This window comes from Carya illinoinensis, chromosome 9 (genome assembly GCF_018687715.1).
Source record: "Carya illinoinensis cultivar Pawnee chromosome 9, C.illinoinensisPawnee_v1, whole genome shotgun sequence".
Lineage (NCBI taxonomy): Eukaryota > Viridiplantae > Streptophyta > Magnoliopsida > Fagales > Juglandaceae > Carya > Carya illinoinensis.
Window position 1 is genome coordinate 17075778 of NC_056760.1, and position 26692 is coordinate 17102469.

Here is a 26692-nt window from a genome sequence, read left to right on the forward strand (position 1 = left end):
TTCAGCTTGCTGAAAAGCGGTGGATTAACTTCCTTGCAGAGTATTGCAACATAGATGCTAAGCCCTCCAATGATTACTGGAGACCCTTTTACCACTGTTCTCTGGGTTATCTCGGCAGAGTACGTACTTCCTACCTAGAATAAGACATCTCCCTACCTTAACTCAACACCGTCCAAATGTCTCTTAAGTGGTTAAGGTGAATAATTGGATTTGATACCCTCTTAAAATGTTTCCTCTTTATGCTAATCTTTTAATTTTGACCGTATCGGCCTTGTTTCGACATTTCTAGTCCTCGAACTTCAACCTTAGGATGATGGAGATCATGCTCTCCGCGCAAGCCTTGCCTTGCAAGGGTGGAAAGAGAAGTACAAAGCCTACCTAAGGATGCAGTACTCCGTGGAAAAGAATGTTGCTCTGCTCAAAGATAAAGAGGACGCTACTTCACCAGTAGCAGAGCTTGCAATTTTAGCTAGATAACCTCTCTTTCCAAGCTAGAATTCAAGAAAGACACCTCTGACAAGGAATTAGCAGCCGCCCTGGAGGAGGTTGCTCAATTAGAAGCAAACTTAGCCGAGGTAGAGGTGCAAAATGAAGCTTTAAATCTTGATTGTATGAGGAGGTGAGGGTAGTGAACTTGAAATAGCAACTTGGGCATGTTTCATGCGGCTGACGTCCGCAACTATTGTTGGGGCCTTGGCTATTACTGGCCGGAGTTTGAGACCTACAAACCTCTGTCTAGCACTGCCTCAAATCTACAAAAATGCCTGATGTAGAGGGCCAGACTGATGAGGTTCCCTGTTTGTCACTTGCTTCAGACGCAGAGGGTCAGCCCAGAGGTTTTACGGGATAAACTGGCCAATATTCCGAGCGGGAGGAGGAAGATGACGGTATGGCCAATGACGTTATTTCCTCGTACCCTCAATATTTTGTAGCCACAATAGCAATCAAACCCTGTATAGTTCAATGTTCTAATAAAAAAACCATCATTTCAAGTGTCTACGATCATTTTTCTTTCTGTATTTACAATAGTTAAATGACCTCTACATTGCATTCTGATCGACTTTGGCAGTTGCCCTGCTCGATCGTTAGATTCAGAGCAAGGACTTGCATGCCCCCCCGCTCCTTAGATTTCCAGGAACGATCACTATTATGTAATCAATAATGAAACTGAAAGTGAGGTTTCGGATAAGATCTTGATCAGACTAAATACACGCAAACTTGTATATTTTGGCAGTTCAAGAGAGTACGTACGTACTAGTTTTAAGACCAAACCAGTCTAATTATGATGGGATATATGTTAGTCAATTGTTACAGAGTTCTTACTGCAAGCATAGACACACACACAAAAGAAATCAATCTCTAATAACACACTTAAAAGGAGTCTTATATATAAATCTGTCTTACAAATCCGGCCATCACCGCGCCATAACAGGGCAATAACCTTAGTTTAGTGCCTGACAACATACCCGTACGTACGTAGCTTTCATTTGATACGTACACTTAACTGCAAGGAAATCGTAAGACTGTATCTGTTAGATGAATATTTTGAAAGGGCTGTTAAAAGTTAATATTGGGATGGCTACTCAAAGGCGTTGAGACACAAACAACCAAAATTGTTGGACTGAAGGTTGAGAAAGACGGGAAGAGCAAAAGCAGTAGAATGCATGGAATCTGATAGATTTCAGCGTTGAGATAATAAGCCAATTAAGATATATAATACTCTGTATTAAATGAGTTAAAATTACAACATGATGAACATACTTAAATTCCTCCTGCTGAGTTATATTTTGAGTCAATATATACTCCAATCAGTTGTCCTGCTGGCTTACTAAACTAACACAATTATTTGTCTACTGGCCTGTGATCTTGTAGGACATTTGCTGGCAACAACAACATCCTATATATTGTAGGATATATGCATGCATCGTGCATGCAGTGGGGATGATTATACTTTTAATCTCTCCTATAAATAGTTCCAAATATGTAGCTGAATGTGACTATTTGTATGTACTAACGTTTTGAATAAAAGATGTTTTAATGAAAAACATCAAATGCTTTTCATCATGATGTCCTCATGCAAAACGATAGAAATGTTACGGTTGTTGATAATGATAATAGTGAGAACATTAATGATGAATTATCTTACACTAATTGAAGGGCCATCTGATCTTGGCGCGGGTACTGATCATGATTGGGTTGCAACGCATCAACTTGGAAATAATTTCGAGAATCAAATGGTTGAGAGTGCATGAGCTCAAAGTTTCCCCCTCCTGGCATCACGTTCAGGTTTTGCTGGTTCCTCTCATTCTCCGCTATCTGCACCATCCAAAACATCTTCATACAGCTTAATTATCATTGCTACCATTACCAGCATGCACATGGGTGCACACGTGCCAGCTCTATATGTACGGATCGTGTGTGTGTGTGTGTACACGCATGTGTGCTCAAATATACATATGTCTATATGCATATGTATACATGCATATACGTGTTATATGCATATGTGAGAGAAAAAGAACCTTTGCACGAAGAAGCTGGTTGTTGTTATGCAAGTCAACTTCCTGCAATAGATGGAAATTTTAATTAAGATGAATATCTATAACAACATACAGAAAATATTTTCTTAGGAAGTCAACACGAATAGATTAGACCATTTATTGAAAAATAGAAATATGTAAAGATCATGTCCAAATATGAGATGCATCTATGGCCAGCTTTTCCGGAGCTTTCATGTTACAGACACCAAATAATTAAAATGAGACATTTACTTTATGTTAATTCATGAGATTGTTGTTAATTTGTCACAATTGATTTGTTCTCGAATGAATTACTCTTAGCAACCGCAATTCATCACTGATTTATTTTCTTTTTAAGAAGCAAATGCGTTGATATTAAAAATATATATATGCATATGATCATATCTAGGGTTCACAAAGACAATGAGGCTGTCCATATATACTCCATATATTACTCAGAAGTTGTTCCGCCACCCTAATAATCAAAGAAGCATATTGATCAGACATATAATTACAAGCTGCCGACTTTCCGAAATTATGGTAATTAAGCTTTGTGGAATGACAAAACAGGCTCTACAAACATCTCATAAATATTTTGGAACATTAGTGCAAAAAGAGGATAAATTTAGGCATGAATATTAGCACAAGAGAAGGATTGGTACTTACCCTTTTTTGCATATACTCAATTTCTGCAAACAAGAGCTCATTCTGGTTGAATTACAAAGGAAAGGAAAGAAAACAGAAGAAAAGGTAAATTGTGAGGGGGAATTTGGGATCTAGCAATAATAATCGATGACTTGTTAGATTATAAAAGAAAAAGAAAGCTTTGCAGGTTTCTAATGGAGAAGATGATGAAAGAGCTACCTTTTTGGATCTGATTCTTCTAATTCCACTCTCTAATTTGCTCTCCAAGCTCTTGAGATCTTTGAAAGCCATATTGCTCAAAGACTCGCCCAACATTTTCCTAGAATAACATCGTCAAAGAAAAGGATTGCAACGTACTCATGTAAAACTCCAAGATAATGAGAATGTCATAGAGATACTTATATATATATATATATATATATATATATTACCTGTTTGATTCTTGCACACTATTTATCTGTTGTCGTAGAGTAGCAGCCTCTCGCTGGTAGAACTGACATAAATATTGTTAATCAAGTACTGTTAGGTCTAGCAGAAATTTTCAATCTAACATATATGCTCATGAGTTGTGAGCAATTTATACTTTTAACGCAAACACCATTGACATTGCAACAACCCATGCATCAAGCGCTATTTCAAGTCAGTAAGAATCATACCAACCTGCATTATATGTGTCTAGAAAAATCTTATCTATGATGCAAATAGCTGAGGCTAGCTAGATACAATGATTCTCAATATATATAAGCTGCATAAAGGATTTGCTCCTCAACAAAGGATCGGTTATCTTTTATAGGATTATTTTTACATCCTATTATGGTGAGAATCAATAGTAGTACTGAAGATATAATATTGCAGCTACAAGCCTAAAAGACCTCAAAGCTTCTTCCTTTTTGACCTTTTAGAATTAGTTCTATAGGTTAACCTTTAACTAAGAATGGATATCATGACTTGACCTAATTTAGTGTGATGGAACCTGTCTCAAGCTAGTCTTGCTGTGGTTGGGTGTCAATGCATGTGTAGTTGTTCATGTGGTGGATGACCATATATATCATGTCAATTTTATGTTGCTGCATGTACTTGTACTAGATCATGTGCAGTTTGATCGTAGTTTTCAAGGCTCCGGCCAGTACTCTTCATTTTGTGATGTATGTGGCCATGGACCATATTCATGTAAAGGGTTGCTTGGCTTTTATATAATATATTTGCATACAAGGAAAAAGAAACAGAAGGAATCATTCAGATCAATCTGCACTTGTGATCGATTTAATACCCAACGTCCAAACTAGCTACACGTACATGAATTAAATTAAACACCATATTTTTATCAATAAATTATATATAGATCAAGATGGTATGAGCTAATTTCTTAATTAAAATCATGAAACATATAAGATATTGAACAACATAAATGGTTTATAGGGCGCCGTTATTCATCTTAAAAAATGAATGTTCCTTGATCATGAAGTGCGCGAGCTGCCAGAAATAAAAGTATACAATGAAAAGGAAAAATTAGCAACTTTGGGGTTGAGGGTGGGGGAGGGGGAAGTCTTACTGCAACTACTGGTGTTGTTACAATAGATCATATAACATCTATTAAAGTTAATAATAAATTATACATTGCTAATCATCATGTTTTCATGGTTAGATTCAACTATTTCTACTACAGAATTAGTACTTAACTGTTAAGGGATTGGCAAATTACTAGATTCATTCTGTTTGTGATCAGACCTAATCACAAAATGCTGTTGATCAATATAAAGTTAAAAAGATCTAAAAAATGGATTGGATTTGAGAAGTAGCTAAATGTTGCGTTAAACTCGAATGGTACTCGTCAAAATATAAGTTGGACTATTGGTGAAAGTAAAATAACAATAAAATGGTGATTGGCAAGTGTTGCAGATAATTTTTTTTTTTTTGTTGATACATTGGGAAAGTGTTGGAGATAATATTTGATTTGATATTATCTTGATTTGGTTTTTATAATTATCAATTCACTTTGATTAATATATATATATATATATATATTTGACTTAATTATCTCATGTCAATATAATTTTTTCTATAATAAATAGGGATTTATGTTTTGTATTCAATTACACTTGATAATAATAAAGATGTAACCTCTATCTTTCTCCCTCTCTCTTCTTCACCTTCTTTTCTATTATATTTTATTTTCTCTCATAGTATCAAAGCACTTGGCAAACGCCAGACTCGATCATGTGGACTATTTCTTTAAATTCTTCTGCTATCTTTACTTCTCACAAAATTTTCATCACTTTTAACTATGGTTTATCTCAAATTTATGCATTTGGATTATCTTTATATGTTGTAAGCCTTTTTTTATTAGGTCGGGCCTTGGTGATATGTTGTGAACATTGCTTGAAGTTTCAAACCCATTTTATTTGCCTTTATATTTTGGTCTTATAGTTGACAGTGGTCATATATAGCCCATTATTGACTCAATCTTTCCGTCTATTAATGTTAGCTCTTTGTTGGCTTTAACCCATTATAAACCCATTATTAGCAACAACTCCATATCTGATATTCTAGCTGGCAGTTACTTAAATCACCAATGCCTCTTTTATTATCTCATCGATGATCAATCAACAAATATAAGTGTTACACTCAAATTTCAAGCTCAAGATTTCAAAGTTCTTGAGTTTGAGGAAATGCTGGAGATAATATTAAATCACCTTTCTCTCTTCTCACTCTTAGCAGACTCTTCCTTTGCAAAAGCTCTCTCACTCTCCCAAACCCGAATCTATGTCAGTCTCTCTCTCCCCAATAGATGAATAATAAATTAATGTTAATATAAAAAGAAAGAAATTTAAGATATTTAACCCTTCAATTAAACAATCTGGGTTTTATTGGTGAAGCTTTTTCTTTAGTAGTGTTTTTCTAAAAAAATAGAGCTTTTCTTCCACCTTCAAATCTCCAAGATTGGGTTTGAGATTGTTACTAGTAGCAACTCATGGCTGTTTCTAGGTAGTATTTACTTATCATCACATGCTGGGATGTTTCTAGGCAACTCATGGAGGGTAGAAAGGAGAGTGAGATCGAGAGACCAAACAGGCTAGACTTTTGAGAGAGAGAGAGAGCAATGGAGGAGGAAAGAGATTGGCAGGGAGACGACAAGGGGTAGCGAGATGGGAATTTTGTGGGGGAGATAGGTTCACTGCATGCAGCTCCTTTTTTTTTTTTTTTTGATAGAATTCTTACGTGTTTTATTATTATTAATGGGTGTAAAATGAAGTTGCATACCGATCTGGCTACTAGCCACTCTCATATATATATATATATATATAATATTCTTATCACTTGATCAAGATCATCATCATGAAGTTATTTCCAAACACATGTAGGTATGCATATAAAGAAGCTCCATTTCTTTTGTTTATCACAATGAGAAGTACACTACAACAAATTTGATCTTTTCCCACTAGTTCTTTTCCCACGATACATATTCATAGGCAATACTTACTTGTTGTTACAAATTGTATTAGTGGAAAAAAATATGTTCTTTTATCACGATTTCGTATCCCACGGTATCAAAATCGTGGGAAAAGCTGTTTTTTGCCACGATTTAAGTAGTGAAAATAAAATAACCTTTTGACACCAAAGAGGACAGAGGGCAAAAAAGAAAAAACCTTTTCCGGCGACTTCTTGTTGCCGCAAATTTGTGTTTAATTTGATATTGTTTCTTTACCGTTGGATTAAATTTAAAGATATATGGACGGACGGTTGAGATGAAAATTGAAACCTAATATTCCCCCCACCCGTAATCCCTCTCTCTCTCTCTCTCTCTCTCCTCCCCTCCCCTCCCCCCACGCCGCAGCACCCCCTTCCCATTCGCTCTCTCTCTCCTCGGCTCCATCCCAGGCCACCGTCACCGCCACCGAGCACGACCACCTCACCGGACCCAGCCACCCCACCCCACGCCTCCCTCTCTACCTTTCTCTCTCCCCGAGGCAAGCCCAAACCGAGCCGATTGTGCAATGACTCGGTTCCTTGCCGTCGCGAGCAGCTCTGCCACCAGTGGCTGAGCCGCACCACCACTAGCAGCCCCTCACCTCGCCGACAGCCCCCTTCCTCCCTTTCCCCCAGCCGAAGCCCCTAGCTAGGCCCACCGTGAGCCACCTCGACCCACGGTCTCAGCCCCATCTTCCTCCCTCGCATTCTCTCTCTCGCACGGATCCCCTGTGCATAGCCACCAGATCTGCCATCGTGAGCCACAATCGCTGCCTTTAGCTACGACGCCGCACCACCATGAGCAACCCACCGACACAGCAGCACCTCCCACACGCTATTCATTCGCTGTCGAAGCCCTTAAGCTTGGTAAAATCCTCCATTTATATCTTTAATGTTTTATTTTAGAGTAAATGGACAGGGGACTCGGTTTGGTGTTGGTTGCTTGCTTAGACAGATTTATAGCATGGTGTTGATTGCTTAGACAGATTTATATACATGGATATGTAGTATTTTGATTGTGTTGTTGTGGAAATCGAAGGGGAAACAGATTTGGTTGTGATATTGTTGTTGGATTGTGAAGTGTTGGGCCTTGTTGAGAATATTTTTGTAGTCGGTGAAGTGTTGAGATTTCTTAAGTGGGGGAAATTGTGAATGGAGCATGGGTATTGCATTTGTTGGAACTTGAGAAGCTATGTGATTAGTTGGGTGCATGGTATGTGAGTTAAATGGATGATGGTTGGGATTTATGTGAGCAATATGCATTAAGAGACTTATTAATTTAATATAGTAATGGGGAAGGTTGAGTTGTGTGGAGAAAAACCCTAGTGCATGATAATGTGTAAGTTGGGCTAGGTTTATAATTGAGTTGTATTAAGGTGCTTGAGGTGTTGGATATGAGCGTATGGTGTGTTGATGGAGATGGTGTCTTGTAGTGTTGAGATTGAATGATGGAGTTGTGGTGAGCTTAAAAGGTATGATGAAGGTGTTGGGTGCTATATGGACATATTGTTAATATTAAATGTATTGATTATGGATGAGGTTTATGTGAGCAAGTGAATGCTCAAGTAGATTATAAGTTGATCTTAGGTGATAAGGGGGTATGACACATGTATGCTTGGTGGATTGTATATGTATGACTTGGAATGTATTGTGTAATATGTTTGTAGTGAGAAATGGATGAGGACTTGAGTGATGTTGGATCGCTTTGTGTGCATGTGGAGGATGGGTAATGTATCTTAGTGGTGATCTAAGAGTGAGGAGGGATTAAATTGTAAGGCTTGATATTATGAAGAGGGTTATATTTCAAGGATTAAGTGATGAATTGTATATGTATGAGTTGGAATGTATTGTGTGAATGAAGCTTATAAAGTTAGTGATTGTGTTTGAGTTGTTATATAGTTGATATGGATAGAATTATATATATTGAATGTAGTTGTAGGTGAAGCACTTATAAAAAAAATATATATAGTTGTATGTGAAGTATGATGTTAGCACTCTAATGTCACTCTAGTTTTTTAATAGCTAGACTTGTTGGGGTTGACATGTTTATATACATCTTGCATCTTTTCTTGATTTCACTAACTTTATTAACATTAATTTTCAGATTAATGATGTAGCTGCAGTTGTAATAGACAGGAGTAATGAGCAGTTTTTTACTCAACTTAGAAAATGGGTTTTTCATGAAAGAGGGCATCTCAAGGTCAGCATCTTGTTGTAGTACTTATGCTTATGGGATCAATGATGACTAGCTTGGTAATTTTATTTTTAGATTTCAATGTAGTTTTAGGATACATGAACTAAGATTATTAAAAAAAGGGGTTTTGTGTCTACTTACAATTTGTATATGTTGAACGGGAATATTCACTTAATTCTTCTACTTCCTCCTTTATATGTGATATTTAGTAATTTAGTTGAATGTTGATTAGTAGGTGTGAAACAATATCATTATTTTTATTTTTACAATTATTTTTTTTTCTGAATTCTTTTACTATTTGCCGCAAATATGTCTCGTGGCAAATATACTTTTTTTTTGCCAGAAAATATTTTTTTCCACCAAATGCTCCAGTAGGTAATATTAATACCCACCAGCACATTTCGTCATAAAATATAGTATTTCTCACTAACCAATCTAATTTGAGTAACTTTTTGCCACGAAATTCGTTAGCTATCTCCACTATCTATTTGGTGGAAAAATGTCACAATTTCCCACCAATTCATGAATTAGTGGAAAAAAACACTTAGTGTCACCAACTTTAAGTCACTAGTCTCCCACGGATAGATTTAGTGGGTAAAGATCATTTCCGACTACGACTATAGTTTTTCCGACCACATCCCCTTGCGGCAAAAACTAACAAATGTTGTAGTGGTAATAAATAAAAAATATCTGAGTTTTTCTGAGAAACATGCATTGAATAAAAGAAAATAAACGTTTACCTGAGTATTAGCTTCAGAAACAGACCCAGTATGGGAGGAATCTGCGCATGCTTTCTTGTACCTGTCAATTGTTGATTTGACACTGCAATCATAATATTGAGAAATGAACAAAATGAAATGTGATCAATTCCAAGTACTTGGCCAGCTGGTGACGTACAACATAACACAAATATGGGCAATATTTCATGAATTTATCATCATATATAGACAATCATTAATTTCAAATGGCAACCATTGAGCACGCATATGTTATAGGGATTTTCGGTCTCACTACTTGATCTAGGTATAATTAGGATTAAGAGGTACTGAAGCTAGCAACAAGCTGCTGCTAGCTTGAATTTCCCAGCCACGACCAAGGTGCATGTAAAATCGATTGTGTCATGTTGAGCTCATGGATCAATGAAATGTATTGAATTTAACATAAGTACGTAATTTGAAAGAGATCAAGATTATAACATATTATATTTAATATATGTTGGTGGTGAATGAGATTATATATTGCTAATTGAGAGAAAAAGTGCTTGCAATTTACAATGATTTATATATAGGGATCTAATAATAACCTTCAGTACTAGTCATGTCCGAGGGTATAAAGTCCATAACTATGTGACTTGGACTTTGCTTAATGGACCTCTCCAACCTTTTTCTGAGTTTAATAATTCAATTAATCCAAAGAATTTCTAATATATACAATAAATATTGCAATATCACAAGTACTAAATGGATTAGTCCCTTAAGCACATTATAGTATCACCTCAAACTTAGATCGCCTAGAGTTTTTAGTGGAACAATAAGGCCTAGAGTAAGAAAGATATACACATAAAATGGGCCCCATAACATTTACTAGATATTTAATGGTGCACGAGATATTCACTCGAGTAAGCTATAAATGTTGCAGTGTCCACTTCGTAGCTATCTATCTCACACACTGAACTCTATAGTTTGGTCCTGGACTCTAAGAGATTTAAATCCTACGTACACTAAAAACAATTAGTTACAATCAAAGGTTATCAAATCCAAACAAAATTAAAAAAACTAATCCTTTTTAAGAAAGTTTGCATCAATTTTCCTCTTCTTTTGCTCTCTATGCAACATACTCTATCCAAAATACCCTAATTAGAAGGAACACAAGGATCGATCAAGAGGGTTTAAATTCTTTTATCTTTCTTCTTCTTATCACAATCCTCCTGATCTTCAGTATTCCCCTATTTGAATATTTGAGCAACCATCTAAATTTCCATGAGTGGCCATGGGTTCTTCCCTTATATTCATTCGTTGCTCTTCACTTATTTATTTTTTCTTCACTTACTCAACTACAATAATATGATTATTGTCATCCTTACTAGAATTCTTCTTTTGCCACATTGGATTAATGTATCAAAGATCGATGGACCGGTTCACCACTTCAGTTTTCAAAGATATATAATTCCACTTCACCTAATTGTACGGCTTGTTCACCATTACTAAAATAATTGAACAAGAACTTAGATTGTTCCTTATCAACTTGAATCTCAATACAGGTTCTAGAAAATGAAGACACCTCATAGTGCATGCATGGTAGTGCAACCATCCAAGTTAGAGGGTACCAAATTATGCTTTCTAGGCATTCCATACTCTATGGTGTCCACAACAGTATTAGATTTTGTTGAATTTTACCCATGTTGGTGTACTAGACAACTCTTACTTAGAAAACATCATTCCTGGCCTTGTGCTCACTTCAATAATAGCATAAGTTAACATGTTGGGTGATGCTACTCGTCATCTTTTTTATCATCATGCATCCAGCTCCCACCATACAGCTTGATGTCGTATTAAATAATTGAAAACTATTTGTTATGTTCAATTTGTGAGCCAATCATTTTATACCACCTCAAGAAGTGCTAAGAAGATGATAAAAGGAATTAGGAATAGAACTTTTCTAAAAATATATGCTGAACTAAATATTTCCATAGAAGTATATATATAGTCATTAAAAGAAGCCTGCAACCGAGCTCCTCCATGGTTGATGGAAAAGGAAAATACATATCTCCATCAAATAATTTCGACACACACAACAAAGATAATTTAGACACACATGCACAATAAATTGGAAGGGTAACGATTTGTCAATAAAGTAGTTGAAAACCCACTACTTGAAAATGTTTTTCATGAATAATACTGATTCTACTAATGATTAATAAACTTGTAAGTACAATTCAGAGACATGACTGTTGCATATATATTATGGAGTAATATTAGTCAATCAGTCTAGTGAGTAGCTGATGCCGGACAAAATAGCAATTATTCTATAGGTTAGTTTCAACAGATAATCGAGATGGGAGAGACGAGAATTCACCCAAAAAACAAAGAAAACTTTGAATAATATTGATTAATAGTAAAATTCAAAAATTCCATTATGAAGCGCACATGCTAAACTTAAATAGCTGTAAAATTCAAAATTGTTAAGATTTTTAAAAAAATAAAAAATCTAAATTATTATATGAGAAATAAGTATATAAATAAACAAGAATCTTACCAAAAAGTTGGCTAAAATTGAAATCAGAGTCACTTCCAAACTTGAAACTAATTATTTACTAACAATGTAAGAATGAGCATAAATATTGTATGATTTGAAAAAAAGATAATTGATATCGTAAATATATGATTTTGAAGAAAATGAATGATATTATTTTGAATGATTTGAAAGAAAATAATTGATATTATTTTGAATGATTTTGAAAAAAATAACTTATTCTTTATATCAATTTGAATGTGTACCAGCAGTATATATATATATATATATTTATGCGCGTGTGCATGCATACATCTTCTGGGGGCTTCGGCTCGTCAATGCATGTGAATGAGGCATTGGCTTATTAAGCTCAGATCATTAGGGTGGAAAATGACACATCTTTACGGTCAAATCAAGTACTAATTTATCGGCTAACTGATTCAATCTTTAAATCTAACGAAAACCCAAAAGGCAGCTGGAGGGTTAAAAATATCTCAGTTTCCTCCAGTAGGAATGTGACAAGATGTGACACCCAACAACGTAGGAGTATGCATAGATAAGGAATTAAACGGGAAAGAAAATTAAGTGTAATTAAAAAAAGTCGCACTGAGATTTGAGCCAACATTTTCCAGGTTCTGATACCTTAATTTCGTCGAGCAGCTGATTGGCTATCTCTGCCATGCTGGCATAATTACCAGTTGAAATATGACTGACCAAGCAATATTATTATCAAGGGGCAGATCCTCCTGCCATGCACCTAATTTTCAAGTACGTACGCAATACACGATGGATAACCCCCTCAAACTACAGCGTCTTACCCACCTCGATAGTTTGCGAAAACTCTTAAAGAATTGGGTTTGAATAGGTAAAAGTTGTAATAAAATATTAAACATGGCTCTTTTGTCTGGAAGTCTGAGCATATGATATCAGAGCCGTCCGTTTCCGCGGCTAGTAGCGGCTTCTCATTGCATGAAACAGTCCAAAAGCTCAGAACTCTCCCATTGGCTCGCAGTTGTCGTACGACGTTGTCTCTCCTGACTCCTTTACTCTCTCTCTCTACCTTGTGATCTTTCCGGAGCTTACATAAATATATCTACACAAGATCTTTGAGCATATGCAAAGGCCAGCTTATATTGCCAACAGTGGCATTATGATGACCCGGGATGCGCCACTCTCATTGGCTCGTCACTCTCTTTCAATCTGTCCCACCCCTCTTTGCTATTTCAGCTTTGGTAAGGAACTTTACTCCATGAATGCTAGGGAGAGTAAGAAGGAGAGATCAAAAGGAAAAGAAATTCCCCAGTGGGAAAATTATCTGCACCAATATTAAATATAAAAACTAGGGTTTCAACGGATGAAAGTCTGAAATGAAGACAACCCACTTATCCCAGAAAAAAAAAGGAAACGAACATACCCCAGTGTAGGAATCATGGCATAAACTGTTGTCAGAAGTCCAAGATGTGTGACGTTACCAAAGATTCTTTGAACTCCGACAAATCTTAGTCCGATCCTGAAACCCTAACTTAACCTGTCCAGTTCCTAAGTAAATATTTGTAAAGGAAAAAAAGCTGTATTATATCCTTGGTTTTGATTGGCAGTACTGGATGACTTTTTCTTCGTCATTTAAGATTACCCATTAGAGTCTTTGGACAAGTTGATTACGCCATGCTGTTGCCAATAAACCCTAATTCGGGTATATCTGTCGACTGTGAGAACATCTGGTACAAGTCAGATTAGGGATTTCTTTTTAGTGGTTAGTGGGAAAACCCTAAGTTAGGTGCGTGTTTCTGCGAGTTGATTTGGTTGTAATTGGTTAGAAAGGGGAGTTTCAACGAGTTGCAAGAGATCAAACCCATTTGGGTTTGGAACCCTAAGTTTCTCCTTTTTTTTTATTAAAAAAACACTTGATAATTTTTTGAAATCGAACGTACTTTGATTTCTTGATGTCAAACTGACGTGCCATTAAGGAAGTGTCAAGGAGATGGAGGGGATTGGGCTAATGAGAACGTGCCAGCTTTTAGCTTCAAAGATGACAAGAGAGAGGAGAATAATGGAAAGGGAAAGAGAAAGGAAACAGAAAATTTAACAACGGATGGAGGAGATAGAGAACAACGAAGGGGATAAGAGAGCTGATCTCACAACCCTGCATACATTCCCAAATCTTTACTTGTTTCTACTAACAACCGTAACGCTTCTCTATGTCTATCTATTACACCAGATCTATGTATCTACCTGACCAAGAACCAAAAAAATATGATCAAAAAGAGAAGTAAGGAAGAAAACCTTTAAAGCTCATAGAGGGGAAAAAAACAAAACAGAAGAAAGGGATAAAAGTGAATCTTAACTGCACCATTAAAATGATGATGTTCTAGTGCTTAAATTCATGACCCAAAGATCAATTGCAGAAAAAGAAAAAATCTTTACGGATAAAAACTAAGATTTCAAACTACAGAGAGAGAGAGAGAGAGAGAGAGAGAGAGAGAGAGAGAGAGAGAGAGAGAGAGAGAGAGAGAGAGAGAGAGAGACGCTTAGAAATACGAAGATAGAGAATAAGTTGACCAGGTACTTAAGATCGGTGAACAAGAACAAAAAAATAAGTCTAAAAATTTACGAAGCAAGCCATATATACCTGTTGTTAGCATACTCGTAAAGGCGACCACGGCTAGAGAAGACGATGAGGGCAACCTCGGCATCACAGAGAACAGACAATTCATAGGCTTTTTTGAGCAAGCCGTTGCGCCTCTTACAGAAGGTGACTTGACGATTAGTAGTGTTTTCGATCCGCTTGATTTCTATCTTTCCTCTGCCCATTTTTCTCTGGGGAGACACTGACATCGATTGATCAGGGAATGCCATGGTTGTTCACTGAATCAAGCAGGAACAGGTCAATAATTCATCCCGAAAGAGAAACAAAAGCACTAATATTACACAAGAACATAACTTTTTTTTTCTATGGGACTGCCCAAAAATATTGTTGAAGGAAAAGAAATGAAATGAAAAATTGAAATCTAAGAATAGCTTCGCAGATTTCAACATCTTGTGAGCTGCAAATTTACATTTACTTTCTAGCTGCGTATGCTAGTCGCTTGCTCAATCCAGGCTTGAAGTGGAAAAGAATGATTAACCCAAATTAAAGAGGGGGAAGCACTTGAAAATGGTTTTGAGATGATGTTTAGTTTGCTACGTACCTAACCTGGTGAGGAAGCAGCTAGGTTTCTGCCTTTGTTATTCTCTCTTCTATTGCCACAAATCTGGACAGGAAGAAATGCAGAAAATTGAAGCAAAGATGGAATAAGAGAAGGGTACGTATTTATAAAGTAAAAGGGACCTTTTAATCCAGTTTGCTTTTTTCAAAAAGAAATATCTCCTACTTATTCTCCTGTTTTCCTTTTTAATTGGGTGGAGGGGTCCCTTGATTCAGGTCGTACGTGGTAATTGGTAATAGAGGAGATGAAGCAACTCAGAAGGCTAAAATGGGAATCACGGCTAAGCGCACACATATTATCTCTCTCTCTCTCTCTCTCTCTCTCTCTCTCTCTCTCTGGTGCTTTTCTTTCATGTGAATGATGGGTGGCATTAGAGGGGAGAGAGAGTACTGTGGAAAGGGACTTCTGAAAGGGATTCCTTATGGGTTGATTGAGACAATGGGCAAACACCAACAGTCTACATTTCTATATAAAAGTGAGGAAAAATGGATGAAACTAACCAGTCTCATTTGCCTATTTAAGAAAATAACGGGTCTCATTTGATCTTGCTGATTATATTTTTTTACTTCTTTGTATTTGAGGATGAGACAAGCATATAATTATGAACAATATAAAACGTTCTCATTTTTCTCTTTTTATTTTTTACTACTTTTGCATTAATTGATATATGGTTAATTTTTTTTCTACAAATTGCTAGAAGCAATTGGCTTCGTGTGCTTAACTTTATATGCGAATGCAGTGAAAAAGATTTAAGTACTAAGAATATTTCTACTAATTAGGTCGTGATCAAGTAGTACTTAAGGGGAAATATAATACTAATTAATTATGAGCTTTATTATTCGATAAGCTTTTAGCTAGCTAGTTGATCAACTTGAGATCACTTCAATCAGTTTCTAATTAGCAGCTAGTTTATTTATATATTCTGATAGAAGTAATGCTACATACAGTCGCAAAGTGTGCAAGCGATATGCAGTCGTTTTGAAAAAGAGTGGGGTCTACTATTATAAAAAAAAAAATTCATATGAGTCTCGTATTTATTTACTTTTTCAAAATGATTGTGCAGCGCTTGTATACTCACGATTGCAAATATCATTTCTCTTCTGAAAATACTCAAACTTGGGCCATGATGATTATTGGAGTAGTTTCTAGCTAGCTATGTTCTTTCAACGTTTATGTTTATGGCTCTCTCTCTCTCTCTCTCTCTCTCTCTCTCTCTCTCTCTCTCTCTCTCTCTCTCTCAATAGTTTACCTAGTTCTTCTAAATGTGTCTGGTACCATTTAACCATAAGCACAATCTATACCAATGGAAGGGCCGGCGCCTCCCCTCACGTACCCATCCCTTCCACCTTCTACAACGACTTTCATTTCTACAGGCTTTCTGTGGTCTTCAAGCGCAATATTATAATTCTATTGCTCGGGGTTGTGACGATGGTGAAGGCAACTTCAATGTGATGCAGCATAAACTAGTTAATCAACAAAAACTGGGGGTTGAGAAAATATGCAATACAAAGATCAGAAAGCTGATCTTAAAAATATTGATTAATGATAAAAATCAAAATTATCTTATGAAACCCATAAACCGTTTCCAACTTTAAAATTTGAAATTATAATAATTTTCAAAAAGAGAAAATTGAAATTATTTCATGAAAATTAAATACGCAAGTAAACAAAAATCATGCAAATAATTTGGCCAAAATTGAAATCATAATCATTTCAAAAATTTGAAATGAAATATTTTCTAAGAAGAAAAAAATGAATGTAAATAGATTATTTGTGAAAAAAAATAATTGCTATTGCCCAAATCAAAGAAAGATTTAGTTTTTCTTACCATGTTTGCTTAGATTCACCTTCTCAAGGTAGTAGTTTAGCGCAATCAATATAGAATTGGACTTGGATACCCCATATCAGTTTCAATTTGCATCATTCTCACCGTACTGGAGAGAATTCCTGTGATACCACATTCTGAAAAGTGATAAGGATAGATGGTGTATGTGATCTCACATTGCTTGGAAATGAGAAGTTCTTACTCTTTATAATGTTCCAATGGGGTTCTAATTGTATCATTACCTAGTCATTTTAGAGTATAGGTCATGTGGCTTGAATATTCCAATTGAGGCATTTCAAACGGTATCAGAACTTATTTCAACAAAAAATATGAAACTTGAGTTGTGCCACTTATGCTGGATTAGCCTGACGAGGACGTCAGGAATATAAGTAATTTAGACTTCTTTTTAAAGTATAGGTCATGCGGTTTGAGCCTTTTATTATGGTGTTATAAATGGTATTAGAGCATATCTCACCTAGAAATTGGGAACTTGAATCATGCTACCTATGACGAACTAGCCCGACGTGGATGTCGAGAATATAAAGGAGAGGACAGAGTGATAATTTATTCTGATAAGCGATAAGGCTAACTGGTGTATGAGATCTCATATTGTTTGGAAATGAGAAGTTCTTCTTCTTTGTAATATTCCATTGGGCTTTAATTGTATTGTTGACTAATCATTTTGGAGTATACGCCATGTGGCTTGAGCTTTCCATTGGAGTGTTACAATTTGTCCTACAAAACATTTGGCCAAAATTAAAATATGAATTACTTCAAAAACTTGAAACAAAATATATATAAATATATTTATATATATATATATATATATATATAAGATGACAAAAATGAATATAAATAGAGGATTTGTGGAAAGAATAAGACATATTGCCTCAATCCAACGAAGATTCAATGTTTCTTGTCATATTTGTGCAAATCTACTTTCTTAAAGTAGTTTAGCACTATCAACGTAGAATTTGGACTCAGATACCCAATATTAATTTTTGCATCGTTTTAAATGGATTGGAGAGAATTCATGCTCAAATTCTAAGCTTTCTTACCTTAATCTTTTGGATGTCCAATTAAATCCATTTTTCTTTTCTTTTTTTGTTATGTCCCAATGATAATGGAGAATTTGAAATTGATTTGACCAACTCACAATAAAATAATGTCGAGCATCTCATACTCCAAAATCAAGTTTCTTTCCCACATCTCAAATTCAAAAGCAATATTTTGCATAGAAAAATTTGAAAACAAATCGTCAACTCCAAGGAAATCAACATAATTACACAATACTGTCTCACAAGTTGTTTCATATTCAAACTTTAAAATTTCACCACCATTTTCATTTTCAATAAAGTAGTTACTTCCTCCACTAGGTTGTCTTCACTAGGATAGGTATTGTAGACCAGTATAGAGTTTCACTCAATGGAAGAATGTTCCTCCACAAAGTCTTCTTCCCCATAGTATCAAATCCATTCAATCTCATACAACAAATCAAAATAACCTTCAGCTTGCAAAGTACCAAGAAATTTTAGTAAATCAACTTTGAAGCCTAGGTCTTCATGTTGTTCTTTCCAAACATGGTACTCCTGAAATAGAGCATGATTGTGATACTAGTTCACAAAACTGGAGTTACAATCATGATCATCCATCTATCTGTTCAGGTTTTGTGCCTCTAGACCCTGATTGATTCTACCATCTACCTTTGCAAATCTAAAATCATCACTTTCTATACGTTACAACCGTGGTGAGGGACTTCCTTATTGAAAATCTGGCCACGCTGACCATAACCTCTACCACTAGCCATGAAAACTGATAATAAATCACCCTAGGAAAACACTAAAGCTCTAATACCAACTGGATTGAGATGACTAGTTAATCAATAGAAGCTAGATTGAGATTGAGAAAAGATGCAACACAAAGAGAAAACTCTGAAAAAGATTGATTAGTGATAAAACTCAAAATTGTCTTATGAGGCCCACAAACTAGGTTTAAATAGTTTATTGCATGAAAATCCAATTTATTGCATGAAAATTAAATACGTAAGTATACAAAAATCCTTCCAAACATTTGTCCAAAATTAAAATCAAAATCACTTAAAAAACTTGGAATGAAATATTTCCTAAGAAAGAATTACTCGAAGGTAAATAAATGATTTGGAAAAAAAAAAAAACTGATATTCCCCAAATCTAAGAAAGATTAAGCTTTTCTGGTCATATTTGCATAGATTTGCCTTCTCAGGATAGTTTAATGTAATCAACATAGAATCTAGACTGGCATACCCCATATCAGTTTGAATTTGCATCAACATATCATTTTTCCGTACCCACTCCACGGTAAATGTTGAATATTGCCATCATATAACTTATAACAAGTCGTTCTATACCATGGAAATGTGTAATGTTACCTATAAACGATGCAATATGGCCTAATACTGTATTTTATGAAGTTTGGTTTTAAATAAGAGTTAAAATCAAGTTAGCATTAGAACTTACAATTGTGAGTAAAGCTAGGAATTAATGATCACTCATTCTTACTTGTGCACATAAACCTTAATTTAGTTTAATTGGGACTTGATTTTGAAGTTTCAGTGTTAGAAATTAAATATTAACCACCTTAATTCGATCCCCGCATAAAAAACCTGTATTACCTCACACAAAACACTAGAGCTAGCTATAAAGATACAACAACCCTTTATGCAACGTTTGAGGGTATATAATTAATTAATGTTTAACGTATTTTTGTATCTTTTTCATTTAGATCATAAACTATATGGAGGGCCATGAAATTATATATAAAAGAAAAATTAAATTAAGAATATATGACCTGCATGCTGTATATAACGATGGATCAGTCAAAGTTTATATATAAATATATATAAGTGAGAATTATAACATATATGTATATATATTTATATATAAAATAGTTTATTGCATTTTGAGTGCCTTATATAATATATAATGTAAGTATTAGATATAGGAAAACACTACTCCCACCTAGCTACAAAACCCACTGACAAAACCCGGCCACCGATATTTGGGTTGTTTAAGTTTTTTACTTAATGATTAAGGAAGCATTTTTCATGAATTTTTTATTTTTATTTTTGATAATTTTTAAGAGGTTTAAAAAATGTTTGAAAAAAAACAAAAAATAAAGAAATTCAAGCCCTTTGTTGGATCGATCGATCCCCTTGGTGGGAGCGACAGCTAATCCCTTATATTTATGGCCTGTGACAGACGACAGTGTAATTAAGTACATTTACTGTAAGAAAAATGTTGAATTCAATCGGCATGAGTAAGCGGGGCGCAGTCGTGTCTTACGTGGATTAATGAAACTGTTAGAGTGAAACGATGCGTTTCATTTCCTCTTCCACTTTGCCTATTATCATTCTCTTCTCCCACGAAGCCTTTTCTTTTCCCTTCTTGTTCTTCCTTCACCTTCTCCACTTCGCCTCCACTCTCCTTCTCCCCTGCTCCTCCAGAAGCCACTTGCCGGACAAGGAAGTGAAGGAAAAAACTGCAGTACTGCCACTTGACGGCTAGCCGCAGCCACTTAACATGAAGATAGCAGACGATGGTGGTGATTATTGGTAAGATCATGAGAAAGAATCATACGATAATCCATTGGCTAATGATGAAGACAAAACGGAACATGCTTTGTTTGAGACACTTGATTCCAAAAAACTTCCACTGTATGGATTAAATGCAAAATCAGAAATTTTCATTAGGGATTTTTGTGAAAGGTTGAATCTTGAGAGACGGAGATCGATTGAAGAGTTTTACAACATGTTGAATCGAGGTTGTTAGGCAAATAACAACCGTAAGCCTCTGTATGGATTCTTCACCCATGATATAAATAACTGATGGATGTTTTAAGATTTTCTTCATTTTTACATTTATGAATCTAGCTTGGATGACGTATAGAGACATGGAGTTGTTTGAGGATGATATCTTTGGATCTTGTGGTGCGATTTATGTAGTAGCATGACTGTAGTGCGCAATATCTTTATATTCTGAAAAAAAAAAAAAAAAAAAAAAAAAAAAAAAAAAAAAAAGGGTAATTCTTTGCCCACCCCTCCATTTATACCTTAATTCTTCCCTTCCCTTCCCACCCTAAACTACCCCCAGGCATCGAGAATGTCAGGGACATCGGTAACACTGGCAACTTACCCATCATCGGCGCCTTGGGCATGCTTTACAACCCGCTTTTCCGCTGGTTCCAGTCCCACCCTTTCTCCCTGTCGCCATCCTCTCAGACTTTTTTTCACTAGTTTTTAGACGAAGCACACGAACTTCCTTTTCAGTTCTTCTATTTCTGTTTACTTTTTAATTTTATCCGTTTTTTCCTTTTCTTTTCTTCAATTCAACTGACGTGGCCTGCACGCTTACCCCATGACTACACGTTCCGACTGTATGTAGCAGAACTGTTACTGTAACTACTAACTAGTAAGAAGATATATATATACATATATAGATTAGATCATATATTATATATCAATTAATTATCATGAAGAATATTTTAAGTCATGATGTTGATTAAGATCTTCAAGCTCTAGTTCTTTGTCGTAGCTAGCTAGCTAGCTAGGTTAATTCTTGAAACACTGCTTTCTTTTGGAGTTTTTTTTTTTTTCTAAGCAAGCATATATATATTATATTATATATATATATATATATATATCATTTAGATACGAAAAGTGAGATACATAAGGAGAGGGGTATGTTTCTCCAACAAACACCCCATTACAACAACCACAACCCAAAAGTGAAATGAAAAAAAAAAAAAACTAGAGTTTTGGGACCAAAATCATGGTTCAATTCCCACCCATACATTATCAAGAGGGCACTGTCTTAAATGAAGGTATTTTACAGTTCACACAGCTATGTGAACTATGATTCCACCACTGGAGGTGGTAGATCATGTTGAAGGTGCATTTCAGTTTGTGATTCTGAGATGTTTTCTTAAGAGACAGGTTTGGACACATTTTGGTGCGACAGCGTGTGATGGCCATGCATGGAACAAACCGCTGGTGAGTATCACACGTTGAGATTTTCGCCGCAATTCTGCTTCGTCCCTGTAGATCAGCGGCTATGGATTTGTGTGGTGGGGCGCATGTAGGTTGTTAGTCCTTGGATTGCGATAAATTTGACCAAAACCAAGTTAATCGGTAGAAATGAAGGATTAAAAAATACTAGCAGAGACACTTATACACATACAAGCTGCATGTATATAAGTTTACTAAAAAGAAGCGGAGGTTTCTTTTTCTAAAAAGAGAGAAGCGAGTTGGTGAATTCATAGTAGTGCTTGTTTGTGTGAGAGAGTACGTGGTACTAGTACTGATCGGTGGAATTAATTAATGAATTGTTATACTGCTTAAAAATTTTAATTAATTAATTAGTGGTCGCTACAAAAACATTTGCTGCGAAGAAAGTTGGATTTCGATCGTTACATTCCTCCTAGCTATAAGGCAGGTTCAAGGTACTGGTGAAGATTCCTCAAGCTTATCATATATATACACACACACATTCTGGATGCTGAATCCTTGCAGGCTCGCATTCTGCACGGCTAGCGATCATGCATATTCATATTATATATAATTAACGGGTTAAAATATAATTAAGTTATTTTGATAATTACGCATTAATTATTTTATTTGAATTTTTCTTATTATATAATATATATATATAGATTATTTGTATGATCTTATAATATATATAATTAATGTCGCGCATTTTCTGTTTAGAAAATAGGCAAATGATCTAGAGATCACCTAAAAAAAACTCGTATTTTTTTATACTATAACTAACTTTTTTTAAAAAAAAAAAAAGAAAAACATATACGAGATTTGTATATCTTAAAATTACACGTAGCACTAATAGTCAAATATATATATTATATTCAGTAGTAAAAATGCAAATAGTAATAATTGTCAAGACAGGGAGGTATATACATTCTCTGTTGTGTGTCGACATCCAATTATTTTTTTAAATGAAATGCACAATGTACGAGACTTAGACTTATTATTAAAATTGTATGTAGCATTAATAGTCAAATATATGTGTGTGTATATATACATACGGTAGTAAAAATCCAAATGCATGGTAGGAATTGTCAAGATAGGGAGGCCGTAAATTCTGATATGTGTCGACATCCAATCACATCAACTTTCCCTGAATGGAAAGTGGTGACAATTTATGTACACTTACATTTGATCATCTACCTCAGCATTCTATTATATATGCATGCATGCACTAGTTAGGCTAGCCGCGGCCGCTACCCACACACATGCATGTTGACCCAATATTCTATCTATCTTTGTTTGTTGGAATTTTTTCTTTCTTCTGTCTTTACTCTGATCTCGATCAAGTTGAATGCAAAACCCAGATCACAATGTACCTAGTACTGATATTGGCTTCAAGCCATGCTAAATTTGCTTACCTGATCTAAAATAGGAAGGCTATGTTAATTGTCCATCATGTCCTCGATCGATCGGAGGCCGGTCAAATCTCTTTATGGTTTTGCAACAAGAAAATCTCCCCCGTATCTACTATGAGGACCACATTGTGGGCAACTCGTACGTACCATATTCCCTTGCATCACCACATTTAATAAAAAAGAAAGGAAACCACTAGTACTATATATATGGGTGGATTATTTTTCCCTCCGGAGTGCGGTTAATAACTCTTGTTGATGAGTCATGTCAAGCTGGCTAGCTCGAGATGTTTCACACCCTAATTCAACCTTTTATATATTTAATTACATGCATGGATCAATTAAACTGGCCACCTTCAACCTTAACCTTATAATTTCATGTCAGGTTCATGTTGAATTTGCAAAATTGATCTAAATATTGATTATCGAGTTGAATCAAATGATATATGAGTCAACCTCTTAACCTGACCAATTTAATTAAACAAGTCAAATTCTTCAATATTAATAAGTTAATTTCATGGCGAATCCGCGAGCCTTATGAAAAAATTTGTCGGGTTGAATATGAATTCCGGCGTAAAGCAATGTAAAAGTAGCATAAAAAAAAAAAAAAAAAAAATAGAAGAAGAAGAAGAAGATATATGAAAAGCAACTGCATGCATATTGGATGAAAATCATGCATTTCTTAATGCAAACTATTTTTTACCAAACTAGGAACTTGATCAATTAGAACATAAGAAAACCAGTACTTGATCTTTCATATTATTGATCTTCAAGTACATAAGCACTTTGTAAATTCGATTAATCATGGAATCATGATTACAAGAAAAATGACTTTTTGCATCACCTAAATTCATTTCAAAAAATTCAAAATGAGATACTAATAAATAATCGCAACGGGTTGTATGTTTTTTGCGATGAATTTAGGTGAATCAAAAAGCTATTTTTCTTATTGTATAATTATATGCATGATTGATCAGTGCGAGAATTGGGTTATATATATATAGAACTATACAAGAATTGGAATACTCTCTCTCTCTCTCTCTCTCTATATATATATATATGTGTGTGTGTGTGTGTGTGTGTGTGTGTGTGTGTGTTTTATTGATCTATTTTGATGAAAAGATCACTCTGCATGTGCCTGAATTAACTTGTTTAGCTGAAAAGGGAAAATAATTTCTTCAGATTTACATATATTGATTTCCACAGGCGATGCATTCATCATCATCCTTAATTAGTTGATCTGATCGATCTATTAGTTCTATATATATGCATGCAAACTGTATCATGAATAATAATACAAGAAAAACGCCAATAATGTTCTGTATAAATTAAGCGTGTTGTCAATATATAAATAAGAAAGGGCTGCATGCATGCAGCCAAAACTCTTGTGAAAACTAATATTCTCTTCTCTTCCAAGGGTTGGGATCGAATTGCAGCTGGGACCAGTACTATATATTTCTAGACACACGCATGTACACACACACAGGGAATATTATATGGCTGTTGGACTCCATATAGCTGCTGAGATCAGCTATATGCAAGTGATGCTGCTGCTCATCTATTAATACAAAACCTAATTAATTCACCAACTCATGCATGTGCGCATTAATATACATATATAGGTGAATAAACTTCTAAGATATATTCAATATTACATGCAAGTAATTAATCCCACGAGGTACCTAACTCGTTCTCATCTAAAGCTTCCCACGTACCGATCGTATTGGCGCCTCGATCCCCTTGATCATCTCAAGTACTTCCAGCTAGCTATAGTAGGGCCGCCGAAGGGGAAACCTCTCTGTGACACTTCATCAAACAATGAGTGGGTTTCGCCGTTTCGCCCATCTCGGACTCTTCTTTTCATACATACATATCCCATATAATGTCTAGTGGGAAAGAAGAGCTAGCCCTTAATTAGCTCCTACGTACCATGCATATATAGCTAGCTAGCTTATAATTAATTCGTCGTGATCATGTCATTTACAACGTTGCCGCTCTACAATTTTGCAAGTGGAAATAAATGAGTCTAGGTCAGAGTAGTACTCGATCGGAAAATGATATGAACACAATTAAACAGATCGGCAGCCTAGCTAGACATGATGCAATTATATATAGGCCCTATCTTTACAATATGTATATGTATTATATATATTGATCTCTCTTTAATTATTATTTTTCAAAGTCGTGAGAATAATATAAAATCTCATGACAAAAATGCAGATCGATCACAGCTCACATGATCATGATGTTCATGAGTTTCTTAATAATTTCCCACTAAAGTACGGACGTAATTAATTTCAATTTCAGTATCAAGTCCGTATTCTTCTTAATTATATATTAATCTTCTACAAAATTATATATATATATTGTGACATGTGTGAGGATATCCCGTACGTGCCACAACTCATGATGATGATGATCTAGGTATTCCAGGAAGATTAAAAAAAAAAAAAAAGTGCATGACTAGCTAGGACTTTCATCACTAGTCTCTATCAAAGAATTACAGCTTGATGTTGTAACAAGAAAATAGCTAGATTACTTGTGTTATCAGCCAATTAATTTTAATTGTTTTTTGCTAGCTACCTACTTGGCTACGTACCATGCATTAACTTGGGATAGAAGATTCATTACTTGCTATTTCTTCACTCTTATTTTCTTATTCATGATCATGTGTTACACATTTTCAAAATTAAATTTAATTGTGAAAATACCAACACTTCAAAATAGGTTTTCTTAAGAGACATTATATGTAGCATGCAAAGGACATTTAATAGGTTTTCTCTAATTACATATTTATTAATTAAGACTACTGCTATTGGACCATTTGAAACTTACCACTCAAATGACTCTCTTGACATAGCACCATCACATGGTACCATATGGTTTATTAAAAAAAAAAGAAAAAAAAATTCAAACCAAAATGGCATCCAAAAATACAAAGAGGAAAATTGAAACTCTAGGTTCCCTCTACCTCTTTTTTGTTTATGTTTTTTATTTATTTTTTAATAAATTACGTAACATCATATGGTGTTATCACGTCAAGATAGCCATATGAGCAGTAAGCTAAATTTCAAATGGTCAAATAGCATATTAGTTGTGACTAAAGGTAGATTTTTGAGAACCAAACTTAACTATTGGTGCATAGGGTTGTAATCGAGACGTGCCAAGTTGAGCACCA

General features: G+C 35.1%; 1 protein-coding gene across 2 annotated transcripts; it reads right to left on the reverse strand.

Annotated features, from left to right (window-relative positions):
* Positions 1-1258: 1258 nt before the first annotated feature.
* LOC122275704 (floral homeotic protein AGAMOUS) lies at positions 1259-15405 on the reverse strand. Of its 2 annotated transcripts, XM_043084894.1 has the most exons (9): positions 15248-15404; positions 14684-14919; positions 9564-9645; positions 3593-3654; positions 3381-3480; positions 3183-3224; positions 2520-2561; positions 2147-2316; positions 1259-1504 (listed from the first exon to the last, which is right to left on the reverse strand). In XM_043084894.1, the coding sequence occupies exons 2-9, from the start codon at positions 14908-14910 to the stop codon at positions 1501-1503; spliced, it is 729 nt and encodes a 242-aa protein (XP_042940828.1). In that variant the 5' UTR covers positions 14911-14919; positions 15248-15404; the 3' UTR covers positions 1259-1500. The 2 variants fall into 2 exon arrangements, with proteins under 2 accessions (XP_042940828.1, XP_042940829.1); XM_043084895.1 differs by lacking the exon at positions 1259-1504 and having other exon boundaries at positions 2143-2316; positions 15243-15405.
* Positions 15406-26692: the final 11287 nt, after the last annotated feature.